Genomic DNA, 17,483 nt, shown 5'->3' on the forward strand with positions numbered 1-17,483 from the left:
TTATTACTTTGCTAGTCAGGTCAAATTGTACGTAGCCGGCCAATAATAAGATTCAATTTTATTTTGAAGCTGAACCGTTGAATATTTGGATAGTTTTGAATTTATCCAAAAAAAAAAAAAATTTGACCTTGAAATACCACTATATTTGGATAAGTTCATGCATCTCATTTCCCCATATATAAGTAGTCCAATCTATGATAATTTTTTTAAAAATAAATTAATAATTAAATAAATAAATTTAAAAATCGTTCCATAATAAATTCAAATCAAAATTTTTTTTAGACATTAACCACACTACCGCTTAATCAGCTCACACACACAACTTATGGTAAATTTTGGTCCATGTAACGTTGCCTAAAACACCAAAATTTGTGGTCCATTTAGTAAAACATCAAACCGAATATGGGTGAAGATTTGAATACAAATTTATATATTAATGAGATTGAAATTCAAATTCATACATTAATAAATAAATTATAGATATATGTTCGAATATAAATTGAAGATTTAAATCTTGACTTGTATCACCTCTCAAATATAAATCCAACGCCTGAGGTCCTGAATTCGAGTCCTTCGTCGCGCGATCGTAAAATTTTATTTATTTATTTACGTAACTTATCAAAAAAAAAGGGGGACGGTCGTGTGATTTAGAAGGAAGGAACCCATTTAAATTGGGAAATTGTCTAACTAAATATGAGTTGGACCCTTAACGCATATTACTGTAATTTGCGGCCCAAACTAAAGAGATTGGGCCTGTGCGGCCCGTATTAAATATGGGCCCAAAATAATCTGCATTAGGGTGAACAAATTATTGGAATTTAATTATATTGGTTACTTCTTTTTACAAATTAAGCTTTTAGGAACATAATTTTATATTTTTAATATTTATTAGTAATTGTTATGAATTTATTGTATAAATATATAATGTTGATATCAGGAAAAAAGAAGAAAAAAAAAAAGCGATTGACTAAGAGATAACCTTACTATATTTATTTATTAAAAATTTAAAACTAATCATTGATTTCTAAATTAAGTAAACAAGCTTAATTTAGAAAAGAGAAAGAGGAAAAAAGGAAAAGGAGAAGACGAAGGAGGCGCAGGAGTTGGTTGCGAACTCGAGCAAAGTAGTGTTGCCGATCATCGATGGGCGGCGGCGTGAAATCGCAATGGCTCGCGCTCTCAATCACTTTCGCATTGGCTACTCTGTCTGCTTCCACCGCCATCTCCCGTGAGCCCTATCACTCGCATTGTGAAATCTGAATTCCTGTGTACATTTCACGAACAACTGTCTGTGTGTTGATATTTTTGAGCGGTGCAGTTTATTTATGGAGGAAGAAATCGAAGCCGGATTGTCCAAACGACGAGAAAATCCATGAGCTTGAAGCCTCCTTAAAGTGCGCTCTGGACAAGTGCGCAGCTGAAAGACGAGGCCGCACTAGGGCTCAGAAGGTTCGGTCTCTCTCCCCTCTATTGATTGAGTTTTGAAATGAGAAATTATGGCTGGATTTCCCTAGCAACTGTTGATTGGCTGTTTCTCTTACTTTGTATTGTGCAGTTTACAGATCTTTATCGAACTCGAAGTTGATTGAACTTAGCTTTATCGAACTCTAGCTAAGCTGCTCAATTACTTATAAATCACTTCTGTAGTTGAGACTGACATTAGGGTAAGATTTTGTGAACTATTAACGGCAGAATAGTAGATCACTAGGCTCGATAAAGTTTACTAGCATATTGCATCTAGTGTTGCTGCATATTGCATCTAGTGTTGCTGAAATCTCCATTAATTACTAGGTGAATTGCAGGAGCTCTAGATAGCAATATGCATGCTTAGAATGTTGGATCCACCGAAACATGCATGTAATTATCTATGAAAATGTTTCAATATGAAATATGTGCTGCTTAATGCTGTAAACTATGCATAACTATGTTGCTTCGTGAGCTGAACTGTGAGATATTCCTGAATTTCTTGTGGCGCTATCTGCTGATTTTTAACGAATTTTAGCTTCTGTAGGCTTTGAGGGAGGCATTGAGCAAGTCCAGTTATGACAAGGTTGAATCTACTTCATATCCCATGGCACCTATTGGAGTAGTCCGCTCGTGTTTCTCTACACGGTAATCTGGTAAATCAGTAGGAGTAGCACTTTTTCTCGGGTATAAAAGATCTAACGTCTCCCCCTGTTAACTATGTCACCAACAATATGATGTGATTCATGTACATATTTAAAGATGTGTATATTGGAATTTGTGCAGGAATGGAACTCCAAGACAGCCTTTGCTTGTACCTCTAGCAAAAGCTTCCTTGATGTTTGATCCTGCTCGGGTTCCTCAAGCATCTCTCGAAGGCCTTGAAGGGTATTCTCACTGCTGGATTATCTACGTGTTTCATCTAAATACAGATATTGAAAAGCTATGGAAGCATCCATCTCAGTCAAAATTTAAAGCAAAGGTTTGTTATCTTTAGTTTTTGTTTTTAAGCTTCTTACAAAGGTTTGTTATCTTTTGGTCTTTGTTTTTTAAGCTTCTTAGACATTAATAAGCGACTTCTGAAAGTTGAATCCATGAATATAGGTAAGAGTGCCTAGGCTGAAAGGTGAAAGAATTGGAGTCTTTGCTACGCGTTCTCCTCATCGCCCATGCCCGATTGGATTAACTGTGGCAAAGGTATTGTTGATTTGCTCAAAGGCAAAACCACATCTTTCATAATGATTTTCTAAGGCAATGACAGCTTATTTATAGGTTGTGAGCTATGTTGATATTGGCAATATCTTGTGTTTGGGAACATGTCTTTTGTTGGAAAAAGCTCTATTGCCTTGGATTTTAGAAAACTTGACTCTGAGACACGATAAACATGAGTATCCTTTCCCACCTTACTAGACTTAGAACTCACACATTTTCACGTTTTTGGTTTCTAGCTTGAGGCCGTACATCAGCACACGGTGTTACTCTCTGGAGTGGATCTGGTTGATGGTACCGTGAGTAATCCATTAGACCATTCATATTTTTTCGTTTCTTGTTTGGGATTTGCCTCACCAAAGAAGTTTGTACATTACTCTGCACATCGAAACAACCTAGTAATATATTGACTCTTGCAGCCTGTCCTGGACATCAAACCTTATTTGCCATACTGTGACAGTATTCATGGAGCAATAGTTCCTGACTGGGTGAAGGTAATCTCTTTCATTACTCTTGTCTTGTCACTTGTGAGAAGCGGACACTCTATATCTCTTGAATTATCATTATGAGTATGTTCTTATGTTTGATCGTAAAAGTGTATGTTTGTTCAAGAGTCAAGATGACCTTCACTGATAATGTTACTTTGAGAATTTATTTTCAAGATAAGAAAGAACTCCTCAGCTTCATGTACAGATATGTTAGTCTTCCACTTATTAGCGCTGCAATTCTTTGATCCGAGTTTAACGAGAATCATGATGTGCACAGGTGGACAATGTGCTAGCAATAGCTTCTGTAAACTTCTCCAAAGGCTTTTCATCTAGTCTTGCAGATTGTTGGTTACTGGTGGTAAGACCTGAAAATTAAATTGACTGGAAACTTTATTGCTGAATATGTGAAATAAATCAGGAAACTAAGTCTTGGCAGCTGGTGGAAATATGGCTAATCTTTTCAAGATTTTGCAGGAAAAGAAGTCGCTATATTCTTCTCCAGACGAATTCCAGTCGTTGATAAGGCAGGTGCTCTCGTGGGACATAAGATCAGTGTCCCAACGAAGCCATCCGGTTAAGACAAAGGGCGGAAGAGGTGACGATGATGCTGAAGATACCATCGGTGGTGAGAGTTGGCAAGACGAGGAAGCTTGTGAGAGTGGAGGTGAGCAAAATTCGAGCAATGCGGTTTATCACCTTATATTGGAGGGCCTCGACGTTTCATACGCAATCGATTCCGATGCTAACGTGGTCGTCGAGAAGGTTACCTTTCCATCTCGCTTGCCAAGTGCAAGCGCTGTTGCAGAATTCTAGCTATTTTCACTTAGACAAATATAGCAGTTAGGAACATAATTTTGTTGTTGTTGTAATGAGATGGAGTCATAGTTATTTTTGTTCTAGTGTCATGAATAATGATTCTTTATATATTAATGCTTTTTTTTATCAAAAAATGAGTTATCAAAAAATGGGAGCTCAGAAATATTACTAAACATGCATGATTTATTTTTGGTATTTTATCAAAAATTGTTTTTTGTGACCCATTTGGTATTTTATCAAAATTGTTATCCTTTTTTTTTGTAGAGAACTGAAAAATGGACGTATAATATTTTCGATACAAACTTAATAATTTGATATGTTAAAAAATACAGTTCGGGATAATTTTGAAAAAGTGAATATAGTTTGATTTTTGAAGTTTAATACTATGATATTTACCTAAAAAATATAGCTAGTTGGGGAAAATTTTATGATGTGAAATAGAAAAAAACTAGTAATTAAAACTAAAAGTATTGGATGATTGGATAAATAAGCGGGAAAATAAAATTCCCAAAATTCTTTCCTTGTAATGTAAAGCAGATATTCATACAACATATCTACACTTTCCACAAATAAACAAAACTTTGCCAGATACAACTACAGCAAATCATACTCATTTTTCACTCTTGGAATCTTTTTTTTCCTATTATTTTACTCTTGGAATCTTTTTTTTCCTATTATTTTATTTTATATCAATTATATTCTATAAATTGCTTTACACATCTGGAATAATAACGTGCAATTAGTGTTAAAATACTACAGTTTGATCGAAGATAAAATATTACTATTTAAAATTTCGTGAAAACATGAGAGAGAAAATGGGTTTATGTTTGTAGTCCTTTTTGTGGCCGTTAAACAGTTTACCCAATTCCCAAACCCAATCTCATAACCCCCAAACAACGCCAACGAAAGCGACGCCGTTTGCTCAATCGCCGGTCGCCGTCGCCGCCGCCGCCGCTGCCGGAAATTCAGTCCCGCACTGACGAACGACATTTCGCGGATGGAGGCTCCAGGAACGCCGAGCCGGAGCTCCGCGCCGGCCCGGTCGCCGTCCATGATCGAATCGATACGCGGCTGCACGATTTCCGGCGTTCGAATCCCTAGGGAGGAGCTGAAGCGGAAGATTACGATGCCGGAGTACGTGAGGGTGGCCGTGATGGAGGCGATCCGAGCCAAGGACGCCGAGGCCGCCGTCGTGCTCCAGCTGTACGAGTCGGCTAAGGCGAAGGACGCCGAAGCCGCCGAGCCGCCCGAGTGCCCGCTGGTTGTGTTCATCAACCCCAAGAGCGGGGGCCGCCACGGGCCCGAGCTCAAGGCCCGACTTCAGGATCTCATGAGCGATGAACAGGTAGCCCTGACGTGGCATTTAGGCATTTTTTTTCTTTCTACTTTTAAGTGGACAAAACTATTTGCATTAATGCGCATTAACTGTGTTTGTGCGTTTCTTATTTGAATGTGAGATTCTGGACATTATGAGATTTTATTTGTGGTTGTGTTTATTTAAGATGTTATTGTGCTTGTACGTTTCTTACACCCACAGCTACTATGTAAATGGCTAAATGCTCATGACCAAGCAAAGTTATGTATTATGTATATGCAAATATAAAACTGATAGATAGTTCACCACGTGTATTATCTTATCTAGGAGAGACTTGCCGATTTAGGTATTAGTATTTTGTTTTATCTTCTGAATTTCAAATTTGTGATGGGGCTAAAGTTTTCTGCTTTCTTCTACTTATCTTTATTATGGGGGTGATGGATTTATTATTCATGTTGAGGATATGTTGCAGAAATGTGATGATGTATTTCCGTTTATACGTGATATTGATACTTTGTTCTGCTTGATTGTGAACTTCTTTCTTCACTGCCGGGGGGTGGGGGTGGGTAGCTGTAAAAAAACCTTAAATCTCATCAGTAATTTGAAGTTCAAAATTTTAGATTGTGAGCTACAGTGAGTGGAGAAACATAAGCAGAATCAGTGTTTCTGTCTTGAGTAATATTGGAACTAACTATACAAGTATATTTCAGTTTCCATATTATGGGGCAAACTTTTACCTTTTGCATATCTGATACTGTAAGAATTTTGCTTGAGAGTAGCATTGGATATACTCATTTGTGCTTTATACGAAAACAGTAGATTTGATGTTGCAACATTGTAAAAGACTGATGAATGTATTTGTAGCATATGACTGTAATACACCTTGGCCTTTCTTAATGCTCATTGTATGTGTATTTCATTGTAAATTTGGTTATCTCCGTTTGATGTTGCCCATCTTAGCAATGTTCCTTTGATGACACTTCTCAAGCCATAGTTGAAGCAATCAAATGTTAAAACTAGGTATGTGCAACTTTATAGGGTTTTTCTTTGGAATAAAGGTTAAGAGTAAGCATAAAGAAAGAACAGCTATGTGATATGCTGGAGCTGGAGTGCAGGTCATAGAACTTAGATTTGAAGAAATCAGATAGTATGACTTTTGACTAATATCCTGTAGATAGACGAGTTAAAATATTTTATTTGTCTAATATGTAGGTATGTTTTTATATCATGATTCAAGTCAATTATAATGAAAACTGGAGGTGTAATGTTTCTCTTTTTCTTGTCAATCGCTCAGGTTTTTGATCTTTCATCTGTGAAGCCTCATGAATTTGTTCAGTATGGATTGTCTTGCTTGGAAAAGTTTTCTGCACTCGGTGACCACTGTGCAAAACACATCCGTGATAACCTCAGACTCGTGGTATATTTCCTATGCTGTATTTTCTTTTAATCTCTAGATTATTATATTCCTGATAACCTCAGAATAGAAAATTTGATTGTTGTGCTTATACTGAATTTACACCGAGGACCTTACTGAATATGGTTTTTGATAGGTAGCAGGAGGTGATGGAACTGTTGGCTGGGTCCTTGGCTGCATCGGAGAACTTAACAGTCAACTCAGATTGCCACTTCCACCAACTGGAATTATTCCACTCGGCACTGGAAATGACTTGTCAAGGAGTTTCGGTTGGGTAATCTTTCATCTGCATCAACTTGGCACTCCTTCTATCTAAAGTGCTCTGAGTTTATCTCCTATATCTTCTTTTCAGGGTGGCTCATTTCCTTTTAATTGGAAAGCAGCCGTTAAAAGAACTCTTGACAAGATTACCCATGGTCCCATTGCTCGTCTTGATAGGTGAGTTCTTTAGCTGGCAACCTTGAATATCTTTCATATCATGATGATACTCTTAGGGGAGTTTACTTTTGAGGATTAGCCTAGATAATATAAATAGTATATATGGTAATCCCTTGTTTACTAAGATGGATTAGAACTTTACGATATCCCAAGTCCCTTGATAACTCCAATCATTTGAGCTATTTTGCTTGATTCATATCCCATTGAAAGGGCGGGATTGGAGAAATCCTAGTAATGACTTTGGGCATGACTTGGTAGCTTATTATGCAACTATGAAAGCGAACCAGTGATTTCATCGGGGTTGGGGGTTGTAGCAGACGATAAATGCATTGCGCCTTCAGTGGCATTAGCCTGCTCGAAATATAATTTTTTTATCTCAATATAATTGCAAGGTAAAATTAAGGATTGTAGTTCAAATTATGGTAGAACTTTAAGGCCGCAATTAAAATTGCATGATCCACCTTGTTGGGATGTAGAAACTAAAACAGTGAGACGTCACAGTGGACTGGCAGAGATTTCTTTCATGCACTGAATTTATAGAAATATCCTTCTATTTTCCAATTCCAAGTACTTATTATCTTGTTTTCTGAATTTTTTTAGTATATTTGAAGTTGTTGATTTGTATTTCTTTTGATGTAAGCTTTGATTTATACAACCTGAATTTATATATATATGTGTGTGTGTGTGTGTGTGTGCATCATGTTTTAGAGATTGGTTGTTTCTTTTTTCATGATTAAGAGTGTTTTTATGCATATATATAACATTTATTTTAAGTGGGCTGTCTTGTCTAGTTAGTCATCTTATTCTGCTTCTTTTGTTTTGTTTTAGCGACATTGCCTTGGCCCTTAATATATCAACCCTTTATGTGTAGTTGGCATATTTTGATATCTAAACCAGCTGGAGAAGAGTTGGAAATACCTTACTCTCTCAAGCCAACAGAAGAAACTCCACTTGATGAGGTTTGTTGTTGAAGTTGGTTTTTCATTTTGAACTGAGTTTGCTTTCTAGCCAGTAAACTTTATGTCAGTTGTTGTTTCACAGATTTTCTTTTGATTTTCATTATTTTAGTTTATTGTTCACCCCTTTGCACAATGTAGAGCAACATCAACAACAATCTTATAAAATATCAAAAAATTATTCCTGAAAAGAGCTTATATATTTCTCAGTATCACCTTTATTGCGAGTTTATAAGTTTTCATCCTAAATTTTACCAAGAACTTGACATGAACCTGTTAGGACAAAGACACTCTGTTAGTTAGAAGTTCTCACCATAAAGCTTACACTTACTAGCTGTGAATGCTGCCATTACACAAAGTCTGCGTTCTCCACAGACACTCTTCGAGTAAAGTTGTTGATGCGACCAAATGTTCTGCTTCTCTATCTATGAAACTATTGCCTCATGGTTTAATTTTCTTAATGATTATTGATCGTTCCCTCTTTTTTATGTATCTCCATAGCTTTATTCTACTTGGTATTTTACATATTTCCCAAATTCCATAAAAAATAATGGATTGTCCATGGACACTCTTTTGAGTAAAGTTCTTTTTCTTAGTTTTGAATTTGTTTCGTTGGATTATTGATTAGATCACAGTGATATTTTTCTTTCTTGTACTGAAAGCAAGTTTGCAATATCTAATTGGAAGGAAAAATGAATATCCTACTGAATGCTTGCTAAATGTATATTAAAAAAAAATTGTGATGTTGGTCTGGTATTCAAATATAATAAGTTTTAATAAAAAAAATATTAGTCTATCATTCCATGCAAATATAATATATTTAAATCTTGGGTTACGTATTATATATATATATATATATATATATATTTCACACTTGTAATGTTGGTCTGGTATTCAAATGTGCTCATTCAAGCATTGCATTGCTCAAGTTGGTCAGACTTTACTTTCTGAAAATTTTGATTAGTATTCTGGGTTATATGTTATTGACTCTTCTTTTTCTTAAATACCACTGAATCGGCCTCCAGGCATATTGCTTTAATATACTAACCATTGTTAAGAACCTTACAAATCGCATGTCTTATTTCTAAATCAAATATAGTTCCTTTTCCTTATTTGTTTACTTAATCATAGTGCAGGAACTGGAAGTTGAAGGAGAGTTGCCGGAGCAGGTTAACTGCTATCAAGGAGTCTTCTATAATTATTTCAGTATAGGTCTGCATTTGTATTTAGTTTCTCTCTTGGGCTAAGTTCATGCCGTTCACTTGTAAAGTGTTGTTATGTTATCTTGATGTAGGAATGGATGCCCAGGTCGCTTATGGTTTCCACCATTTACGCAACGAGAGACCATACCTCGCTCAAGGTCCTATCTCAAACAAGGTGCAACACGTGTTTCCCATGTAAAATATCGTTTTTACAGACTTATGCTTAGCATTAGTTATAGGTTTAACAAAAATGCTTTCAAACATTTTGGGCTCGGATTTAACTGAATTCTTGTGACAGGAGGAGGCATTCTTCTGTTGACCCTCATTAAAAGTTTATGTCTTCGTGTAATTTTGGCGTCCTAAATTTTAGCAATTAGGAAGATTACATTTTGATGCCATGCGAAGAACCTAAAATGATCTTTTAAGCTAAAATAGGATTCTGTACAGTATAATTATAATGACAGAACAGTTGAGGGTTCTTCAGATACAGCCAGCCCCATATAATTTTCAAGGCCATATATTCTGTATCAAACCACACCTACTTGGACCTGCTGTATTAAACATTTTCTTAAGTTTATATTTCTTGAGTAATGCTAACAGCCTCATTGCCATCCCTAGTAGAATTTCATATTACTATGTTTTGCTGAACACATATTTGTGAACATCACATCTCTTGAATCCAGTTTCTGCTTAAAGTTGTCGACATTTTCTGAAGTTATGTTCATGGCTCTATATTGTGTTGTCCGCTGCAGTTAATATACTCTGGTTACAGTTGCAAGCAAGGATGGTTCTTCACACCATGCAGCAGCGATCCTGGTTTAAGGTTAGAATTTTGTTAAAAAAATAATACTCCACTACTACTTTATAACATACCTATTATGTAGCATTATAAGATGTAAATTTTTCTATACTATCATTAATTGGCTTGACATTATGTAATCTTGAAGTTTCTTTCACGGCTGAGTGCCAATTATTTGGATATGCTTTTGTACTATAATGATTCTGTTACATATTCTCATTGTTGGAGTTATTAAAATGAACCAAATCAATAAAGACTACATAGTTCTTACAAATCATATTATGCATCGGCTAAAAAGGACTGGATATGAATCTTAATTTGCAGGAGTTTGAAGAACATCTTGAGGATATATGCTAAGAAGGTCAATTCTTCCGACTGGGAGCAAGTCCATGTCCCGTCAAGGTTCAGTTTATTTGCTGGAATATTCATAAAATCGTAATTTCTTCTCGTCAGTCACCACTAAAGTAGTTGAACAATCATGGTCTGAATGCTTCCTGGATCACAACTAAAGGCTTTAGAGGCAGATTTATTTTCAGCGACTGCTCTTAACATCTTTCATTTTCATTTACGTGATTTTCATGGATTTCAGTGTGAGGTCTATTGTCGCTCTAAATCTTCCTAGCTACGGGAGTGGTAGAAATCCATGGGGCAATCTGAAGCCAGACTATCTAGAGAAGGTATGGATTACTTCTCATGTCATAACTTGGTTTACTATTTTTATCCTTGAAGCAAGCAGTCTTTACGTATTTCTGTTTGAATTTCGACCTATTTGTCTCTACTAGCGAAACACTTCAAAATTAGAGACTCAATCAAGTTGATTGCATCTGAGATGATTCATCACAAATTAACGCTTCTCTTGACTAATATTGTACAGAGAGGATTTGTTGAGGCCAGTGCCGATGATGGGCTACTAGAAGTTTTCGGTTTCAAACAAGGATGGCATGCTTCAATGGTTATGGTAGAATTGATTTCTGCAAAGCACATAACACAGGTAGCACAGCAACTACATTCAAATTATTGCATAGCTAGAATAATAGTTTTTTCATTCTCTGCACATAGCAAGAATATATGAAGAGATCATCATCTTTTACTGGGTAGTAACTCTGTGTATCATATGAGTCAGGCCTCAGCTATTCGATTCGAGCTTAGAGGTGGAGAATGGACGGAGGCATACATGCAGATGGATGGAGAGCCATGGAAGCAACCCATGAACAAGGATTACTCGACGTTTGTGGAAATTAAACGCGTACAATATCAATCTCTTATGGTCAAGGGAGACTAGCTTCGACTAAGTCTTGCTCGTTTTGCTGGGGGGTTTCGATGCAGCAAATGCTGAGAGGCATCGATGAATTCATTGTTGTACAGATCCTTCCCTCTTTTAACGTTGTATCTAATCCATTGTTTGGAGGGAAGGTGTTTAGAACTGGCTTTTTCAAGATTTCCATTTCATGTCCAAATGTATTCTCTCCAGCCAAGTGGAATCATGATTTAATGAAACAAAGAGTTGGTTTTCTGTGCATATACATCTCTCTCTCTCATGCCAATATTCTATCTTATTTTCTTTAAATATTAAAAAAATAAAAAAATTAGTGAAGATAAAGATAGGAAATGGAATAAGGTAAGGGAAGATGAGGCCAAGACAGAAACATACAAAATGCCTTTTTGTGGTGTGATGAATCGTGTATGTTTGCTACTTCTCTATCTTATCAAATGAGTTCTTGAAAGAGGTCCCGCATCATATAATACATTCCATACTAGTATATACAAAAACTTGGGTACAATCGGGTGTACCGTACAATCGGGTTGACCCGCACTCAAACCTTGACCTGTATCCTGATCTAAACTGCACTCTGACCAAAATCATGTAAATGACACTATTCGACAGTATTTGGTTATATAAATGACACTGTAACATTTTAAAATGTTATGATGTCATTTTCAATCTTTTAGTGTCATTTAAAATATTATAGTGTCGTTTATAATTTTATAGTGTCATTTATATTTCTGAATAGTGTCAATTATACGCAGTGTCATTTATATAACAAAATAATGTCAATTATAGGCAGTGTCATTTGTATAACCGAATAATGTCATTTACACGATTTAGGTCAAAAATGCGGGTTTGGATCAGGATATGAATCAAAATCTGGGTGCGGGTCAATCCGATTGTACAGTACACTCGGTTGTACCCAAGACCACCTAGCTCTATATTATATCATTATGTAATTACGACTTGTTTTGATCTTCTTTTCAGAAAAAATTGAACTGTGCATGCCTCCATCCTTAACTCGTAATAATATGCCTTGATGTTATTTATTGTTTTGAATTTTCCTTTCTAGGCTTCTTTAATTCATACTGCCGTGTTTTACTAAAATGAAATACCTCTTAAAAGAACATAGAAACCCAAACTGTATTTTGTAAAGTTCCAAATAGACGTGTAAATTTAAACAAACAAATATCTATAGTATAACGAAAAGATGACGATTTCTTAAACCAAATGATGTTTGAAGTTTCTAAAAAATGTATTAAAAAATGTGTATATTAACAGCAGCTGCGTATTTCCCTCTATATATAAAAAAAGACCTCATTCGAAAGAAAAAAGGACAAAAGACACAAATACATCCGGTGTATTTAATTTAGTGGATGAGATAGATAAAATTGATAGGATTACAGGTCTGATTAAATAATTCAATTAATTTTAAAGTGATAAATAATCACTCAGATTACTATGGAGCAAGTTAATTTATCTAAGTGAACCAAATATTTAATTTAGTTAAATTATATTATTAATCATACATAATTATCCAAACCAAAAACCTTACGTGTTAAGTTGAGAGGACAACTAAAGTTTTCTCTCATGTTTGTTATTTGTTGTAACCAATCAATAATAACTAGGGAAAACCAAACATAGTTTACGTGCATAGAAGAAATTGTGACAACTTTATTCCAAAATTAACGTGCTTTTGAAATTTGTCGTTTCATAAATTCTTTATTATCATAAATATTGCAATAGATATTTATAAATCCGATGTATCGGTGTCATAATATAGAGCTAACTATATAGTCTGAAAATTTAAATAAAAACCTTCTTATCGTAAGTACGAATATGAGAACCTTTGCATAAAATGTATAAAGTATTTGCACAAAATAGATGTATGTAACATATAAAGTAATTCATCTATGATAATATTATATGTTCTAGTTCTTACGTTCTCAGGATCAAAATAAACAAAATTTATTTTAACCCCATTATATATGTGTGTATATATATATATATATATGGTGAAATCTTAGATTAATTTGTAGGCGTTGATTTAATGTATCATATGACTGATATTTATCTGGAGGACATAAATTTTTATCTGAGTTCGAATTCTGGAGGGAGCGAAAATTTTACTAATTATTTTTACGCAGATTATTGGGTGCGACCGTCGCACAGGCGTGCAACGGGTCGACCCGGATCCAAACCCGCCCTCCTGACCCGGAACCCTGACCCGCGTGGATTTGACCCATGCTCCTAATTATTACATTTGCTTATAATAATTGTTACTTTTAATAAACACAATATATACATTTGTTCATATAAATGTATATTTATGTTAATATAAGTAATTAACTTCAATATTGTGAAAATTGTAATATTTTAAAAATATTATCTTTCTTTATAATAATAATAATAACTTTTTATTATAATAATAAATAATTTTTATTACAACAATAATTACAATTAATATAATAATTTTGAAACATTACATTTCTCCATATCAAATATTACTTTTTATTATAACAATGATTATTTTTAATAAGCATAAATAATTACATTATTATTTGATCAAATAATTATTATCGTACGAAAAAGTAATTATTGATATGTATAATGTTTTATATTGAATGAAGATAAATATTTATATTAATATAACTATACATTTTTGCGACCAAATGTATATCTTATGCTTATTAAAAGTAAATACTCCTATTAGGGTTTAGTGTTCAGGCTCAGGGTTTAGTTTACAGGGTTTAGGGTTTAGTTTATGGAATTTAGGGTTTAGAAAATATAGTACTTTATATTAAATGAAGGTACATACCTATATTTATATAAGTATACATTTGTGCGAACAAATGTATATTTCATGCTTATTAAAAGTAATAATTATTATAAACAAATGTAATAATTTAGAATTCAGGATTTCGGGTTTGGGCACGGGTCGGGTCGGGGCGGACCCGTCGCACTGGAGTGCGACCGCCGCATGCAAATATTGTTATTCAACAATATATAATGCATTATTTATTATTATATACTGACTTAGTCATTAGTCTCATATCTTACAAAAAATATCAATCTCACTAGAACATAACCCTATATATATATATAGGCAAAGGTTCAAATGAGAAGGATGAAATAACTTTAATTACATAAGATTTTAAAACATAAAACCAATATTTAAGGGGGATAAAAAAAAAAGGAAAATAGCATGATCCACCATTCCTTTCTCTTTTTCACCTTATATAAATGCTCACTCCAAGCTCACGTAGTTCACCACTCCACCACCACCACCACCACTGGCGGCAGCGGCGGCGGATCACTTCTTCTCTTTCCAACTCCTTCACACAAGACTCATATCATAACGGAGCCGTGTCATCGCTCAAATCTCCATACACATACAAACTAGAAAAAGGAAATGGCCTCGGCGGCGGAACCGGCGGCGCCACCGTCGCCATCTTCATGGCAGTCGCCGGTGCCGTACCTATTCTGCGGGCTGGCAGCCATGCTGGGCCTCATAGCTTTTGCTCTCCTTATATTGGGCTGCTCCTACTGGAAATTCCACGGGATCAGCCGCCAAAGAAGGGACGTCGAAGCACACGGCGGCGCAAAGGCGGCGCCGCCGGTGTTTGTAGAGAGGTATCTGGTGATCATGGCGGGGCAGGAGAAGCCAACTTTCTTGGCAACTCCCACCTCGCCTTTTGGCAGTTTCCGGTGTGGAACTAGTCAAACTTCTCTGGCATTAGAAAAAAACATTCAGCCTCATCAATCTCAGCTACATCAGTTTCAGTGACATTTGTTTTTTTTTTTTTTTCCAACTCTTTCTCTCTCTTTTTTATTTAAAAAAAATGGATTAAAAAATTAATGTACATTATTCAGCATCATAAACAACAGTTAATTATTTCGAAAAATGTATTTACAAGGTTGCCACAAATGGTTTTTCTTTTACAAACTATTTATGTTATACTTCATTAATATTTATTTGACTATTTAAGATGTCATCAAATATAATGATGATATTAAATATGTTTAGGGGTGTCTGGTACACTATATAAGCCGAAATTATTATATAAACTTGGCTTATATGGGTGTTAGATAGCCCATCTTTTTTAACAAGACGATCCGTTATTCTATTATTCCACCTTGATAAGTAATATATCTTCTTGATTTTATTAATCACAACATTTTTAAGCATAGATACCAAACACGCCCCGTATTATTGAGTATAGTAAAACACAAAAATGTGACCAAATAAAAAGATCTTATATATATTCATGACAGGTTAATGCATAGGTTCGAGTTGGCAATTCGGTTTTTGGGTGAATTGGGAAAATGATATTTCATATTATTTGGTGTTTAGTTTTAGCTTAGATCGTGCATGTGTAGATTATTGGATATGATATAAGTAATCTAAATAATATTAATTATTATAGATTTTCCTTAAAAAAGTGACTTTCGAAACGAATATTGAATATTTGTCTTGATTTCCCCTTTAAAGCCTTTACGATTCAAAGCACGGCTGAGGAATATTCAATATCTTTTAGAGGTATATATATCCCAATCAAATCTCAAAAGCATCACAAGTTCAATAAATTATATAGTTATGCCACATGTAGAAGTTATGTATATCCCCTTAATTTAGAATTTGAAATTTGATTTAACAACGAATTGCAAATTTAATTATTCTATTAAACAATTATTAGTGACACGGATTTTAATAAATATTAGATGGGTGTGTTGTTAGTAGAAGAAGAGACCCTCTTTTATTAGTGAAAGAAAGAGTTGAAAAAAGGAAATTGCACTTTTATGAGACGTCTCAAAATAAAAAATAGTGCACACTCTTATGAGACGAAGGAAGTATCTTCTTCATCTTTCTTCTATATGATGTCGTATAATCACTCGTATATACATTTTAAACGAGTTCAAGTGATTAAATCCTAGCTTTATTGAGGTATAATATTGTCGTGGTCAATAATTAAAAGAAGATTAAATACTACTCAAATAATCGTGTTAAAAGAAAATAAGTCAAATCAGCTGGAAACAAAGTGAGTAGTATGATTTGAACATTGTCATCAAGCAGAATATAATGGATATTGATATTGTCAAATTCAAATCCGAAGAAAGAAAGAGATATCATAACTTTTTCTTATAGGAAATCTGCACATTGTCATCAACGAGAATAATATTGGATGAGCGAATTCTTGTTAATCATTTTAAAATTATATTAAAATATAATAAATTAAAATTAAAAATTACTTATAACAAATTAGAAGGGAAACACGATACTCATCAAATTGTGGGAAGTAGGATCTCATTCGCGTCGTCAAAGCGCCATGATTAAAATGTTACAAACATCAGCATCCATTACCTCTAAATTATGTGTATATATTTATATATATAAATATTCTTGTATATAATATATATGGGTGTGTATAGTTATTGGACAAATATTCCCCCAATAATTCATACCTGATAAAATCAAAGTGAAAGTTGCTATTATTGTTGCTCTAAAGGAATGAAAATAACAAGTCCAGCTGAGTCATAAAGTTTTAATTAGATAATCCTTTTTCCTTTTTTTTTTTTTTTGAGACACTCTTAGACGCTATCTTTATGTCCCAACAAAATATCTTAACCTTAAAAAGTAATGTAACGGTGATTCAAATTTAAACTTTTATCTAATATATGGAGTAGTATATATTATGTTATAAAACCCAAATACAGTGATATAACAGTAAGTGTGCGTGTGTTGACCAAGCGATAAGAAATTAATGCCTAAGGCGTAAGATTTTGAACTCTTGGGTTCGAGTTTCCTGTGGCGCGACTTTTAAATTTATTTATTTAATAATATTAATTTATCAAAAAAAAAAAACAATAAGCAACTAGTTTATAATTAGGGATTATGAATTTTCACCTGAACTTTCAATTAAACTAAAAAATACATGAATTTATATTTTTATAGCAATTTTCACCCAAGTTTGACTTTCAACAAAATTAGAGTTTAATTGTTAATTGGATGTTAACCTGATGTTGGTCTGACTTCTGGTAATGTGGAGTATATTTAGAAGGCCGGAAGTTTAAGAAGGCAAAAATTAATATATTTGACTTAATTTCGACTATGTTG

General features: G+C 34.3%; 3 protein-coding genes across 4 annotated transcripts; all 3 read left to right on the top strand.

Annotated features, from left to right (window-relative positions):
- The first annotated feature begins 859 nt into the window (after positions 1-859).
- On the top strand, positions 860-4,197 carry LOC130987665 (uncharacterized). Of its 2 annotated transcripts, none has more exons than XM_057911271.1 (9): positions 860-1,228; positions 1,319-1,449; positions 2,012-2,112; positions 2,251-2,446; positions 2,569-2,661; positions 2,913-2,972; positions 3,093-3,167; positions 3,439-3,519; positions 3,636-4,197. In XM_057911271.1, the coding sequence occupies exons 1-9, from the start codon at positions 1,144-1,146 to the stop codon at positions 3,972-3,974; spliced, it is 1,161 nt and encodes a 386-aa protein (XP_057767254.1). In that variant the 5' UTR covers positions 860-1,143; the 3' UTR covers positions 3,975-4,197. The 2 variants fall into 2 exon arrangements, with proteins under 2 accessions (XP_057767254.1, XP_057767253.1); XM_057911270.1 differs by having other exon boundaries at positions 1,031-1,228; positions 3,627-4,197.
- Positions 4,198-4,717: 520 nt separating this feature from the next.
- On the top strand, positions 4,718-11,620 carry LOC130987666 (diacylglycerol kinase 4-like). The gene is made up of 12 exons (XM_057911273.1): positions 4,718-5,322; positions 6,587-6,709; positions 6,843-6,980; positions 7,059-7,144; positions 8,016-8,103; positions 9,237-9,312; positions 9,395-9,477; positions 10,055-10,125; positions 10,426-10,503; positions 10,691-10,778; positions 10,976-11,092; positions 11,225-11,620. Exons 1-12 carry the CDS (start codon positions 4,975-4,977, stop codon positions 11,381-11,383), a joined length of 1,455 nt encoding a protein of 484 aa, XP_057767256.1. The 5' UTR covers positions 4,718-4,974; the 3' UTR covers positions 11,384-11,620.
- A 2,908-nt stretch (positions 11,621-14,528) lies between these two features.
- Positions 14,529-15,273, top strand: LOC130987667 (protein GLUTAMINE DUMPER 5-like). Its single transcript, XM_057911274.1, has one exon. The coding sequence runs from the start codon at positions 14,781-14,783 to the stop codon at positions 15,153-15,155; it is 375 nt and encodes a 124-aa protein (XP_057767257.1). The 5' UTR covers positions 14,529-14,780; the 3' UTR covers positions 15,156-15,273.
- Positions 15,274-17,483: the final 2,210 nt, after the last annotated feature.

Source organism: Salvia miltiorrhiza, chromosome 6, assembly GCF_028751815.1.
Source record: "Salvia miltiorrhiza cultivar Shanhuang (shh) chromosome 6, IMPLAD_Smil_shh, whole genome shotgun sequence".
NCBI classification, from domain to species: Eukaryota; Viridiplantae; Streptophyta; class Magnoliopsida; order Lamiales; family Lamiaceae; genus Salvia; species Salvia miltiorrhiza.

Excerpts from the sequence above, each read along its gene's own strand:
- LOC130987665 (XM_057911270.1), top strand. The coding sequence starts at position 1,144 with ATGGGCGGCGGCGTGAAATCGCAATGGCTCGCGCTCTCAATCACTTTC. Across the intron at positions 2,662-2,912 it reads TTGGATTAACTGTGGCAAAG|CTTGAGGCCGTACATCAGCA; the intron begins GTATTGTTGATT and ends TTTGGTTTCTAG. Across the intron at positions 3,520-3,626 it reads CAGATTGTTGGTTACTGGTG|ATTTTGCAGGAAAAGAAGTC; the intron begins GTAAGACCTGAA and ends AATCTTTTCAAG.
- LOC130987666 (XM_057911273.1), top strand. The coding sequence starts at position 4,975 with ATGGAGGCTCCAGGAACGCCGAGCCGGAGCTCCGCGCCGGCCCGGTCG. Across the intron at positions 9,478-10,054 it reads AAGGTCCTATCTCAAACAAG|TTAATATACTCTGGTTACAG; the intron begins GTGCAACACGTG and ends TGTCCGCTGCAG. Across the intron at positions 11,093-11,224 it reads CTGCAAAGCACATAACACAG|GCCTCAGCTATTCGATTCGA; the intron begins GTAGCACAGCAA and ends CATATGAGTCAG.
- LOC130987667 (XM_057911274.1), top strand. The coding sequence starts at position 14,781 with ATGGCCTCGGCGGCGGAACCGGCGGCGCCACCGTCGCCATCTTCATGG.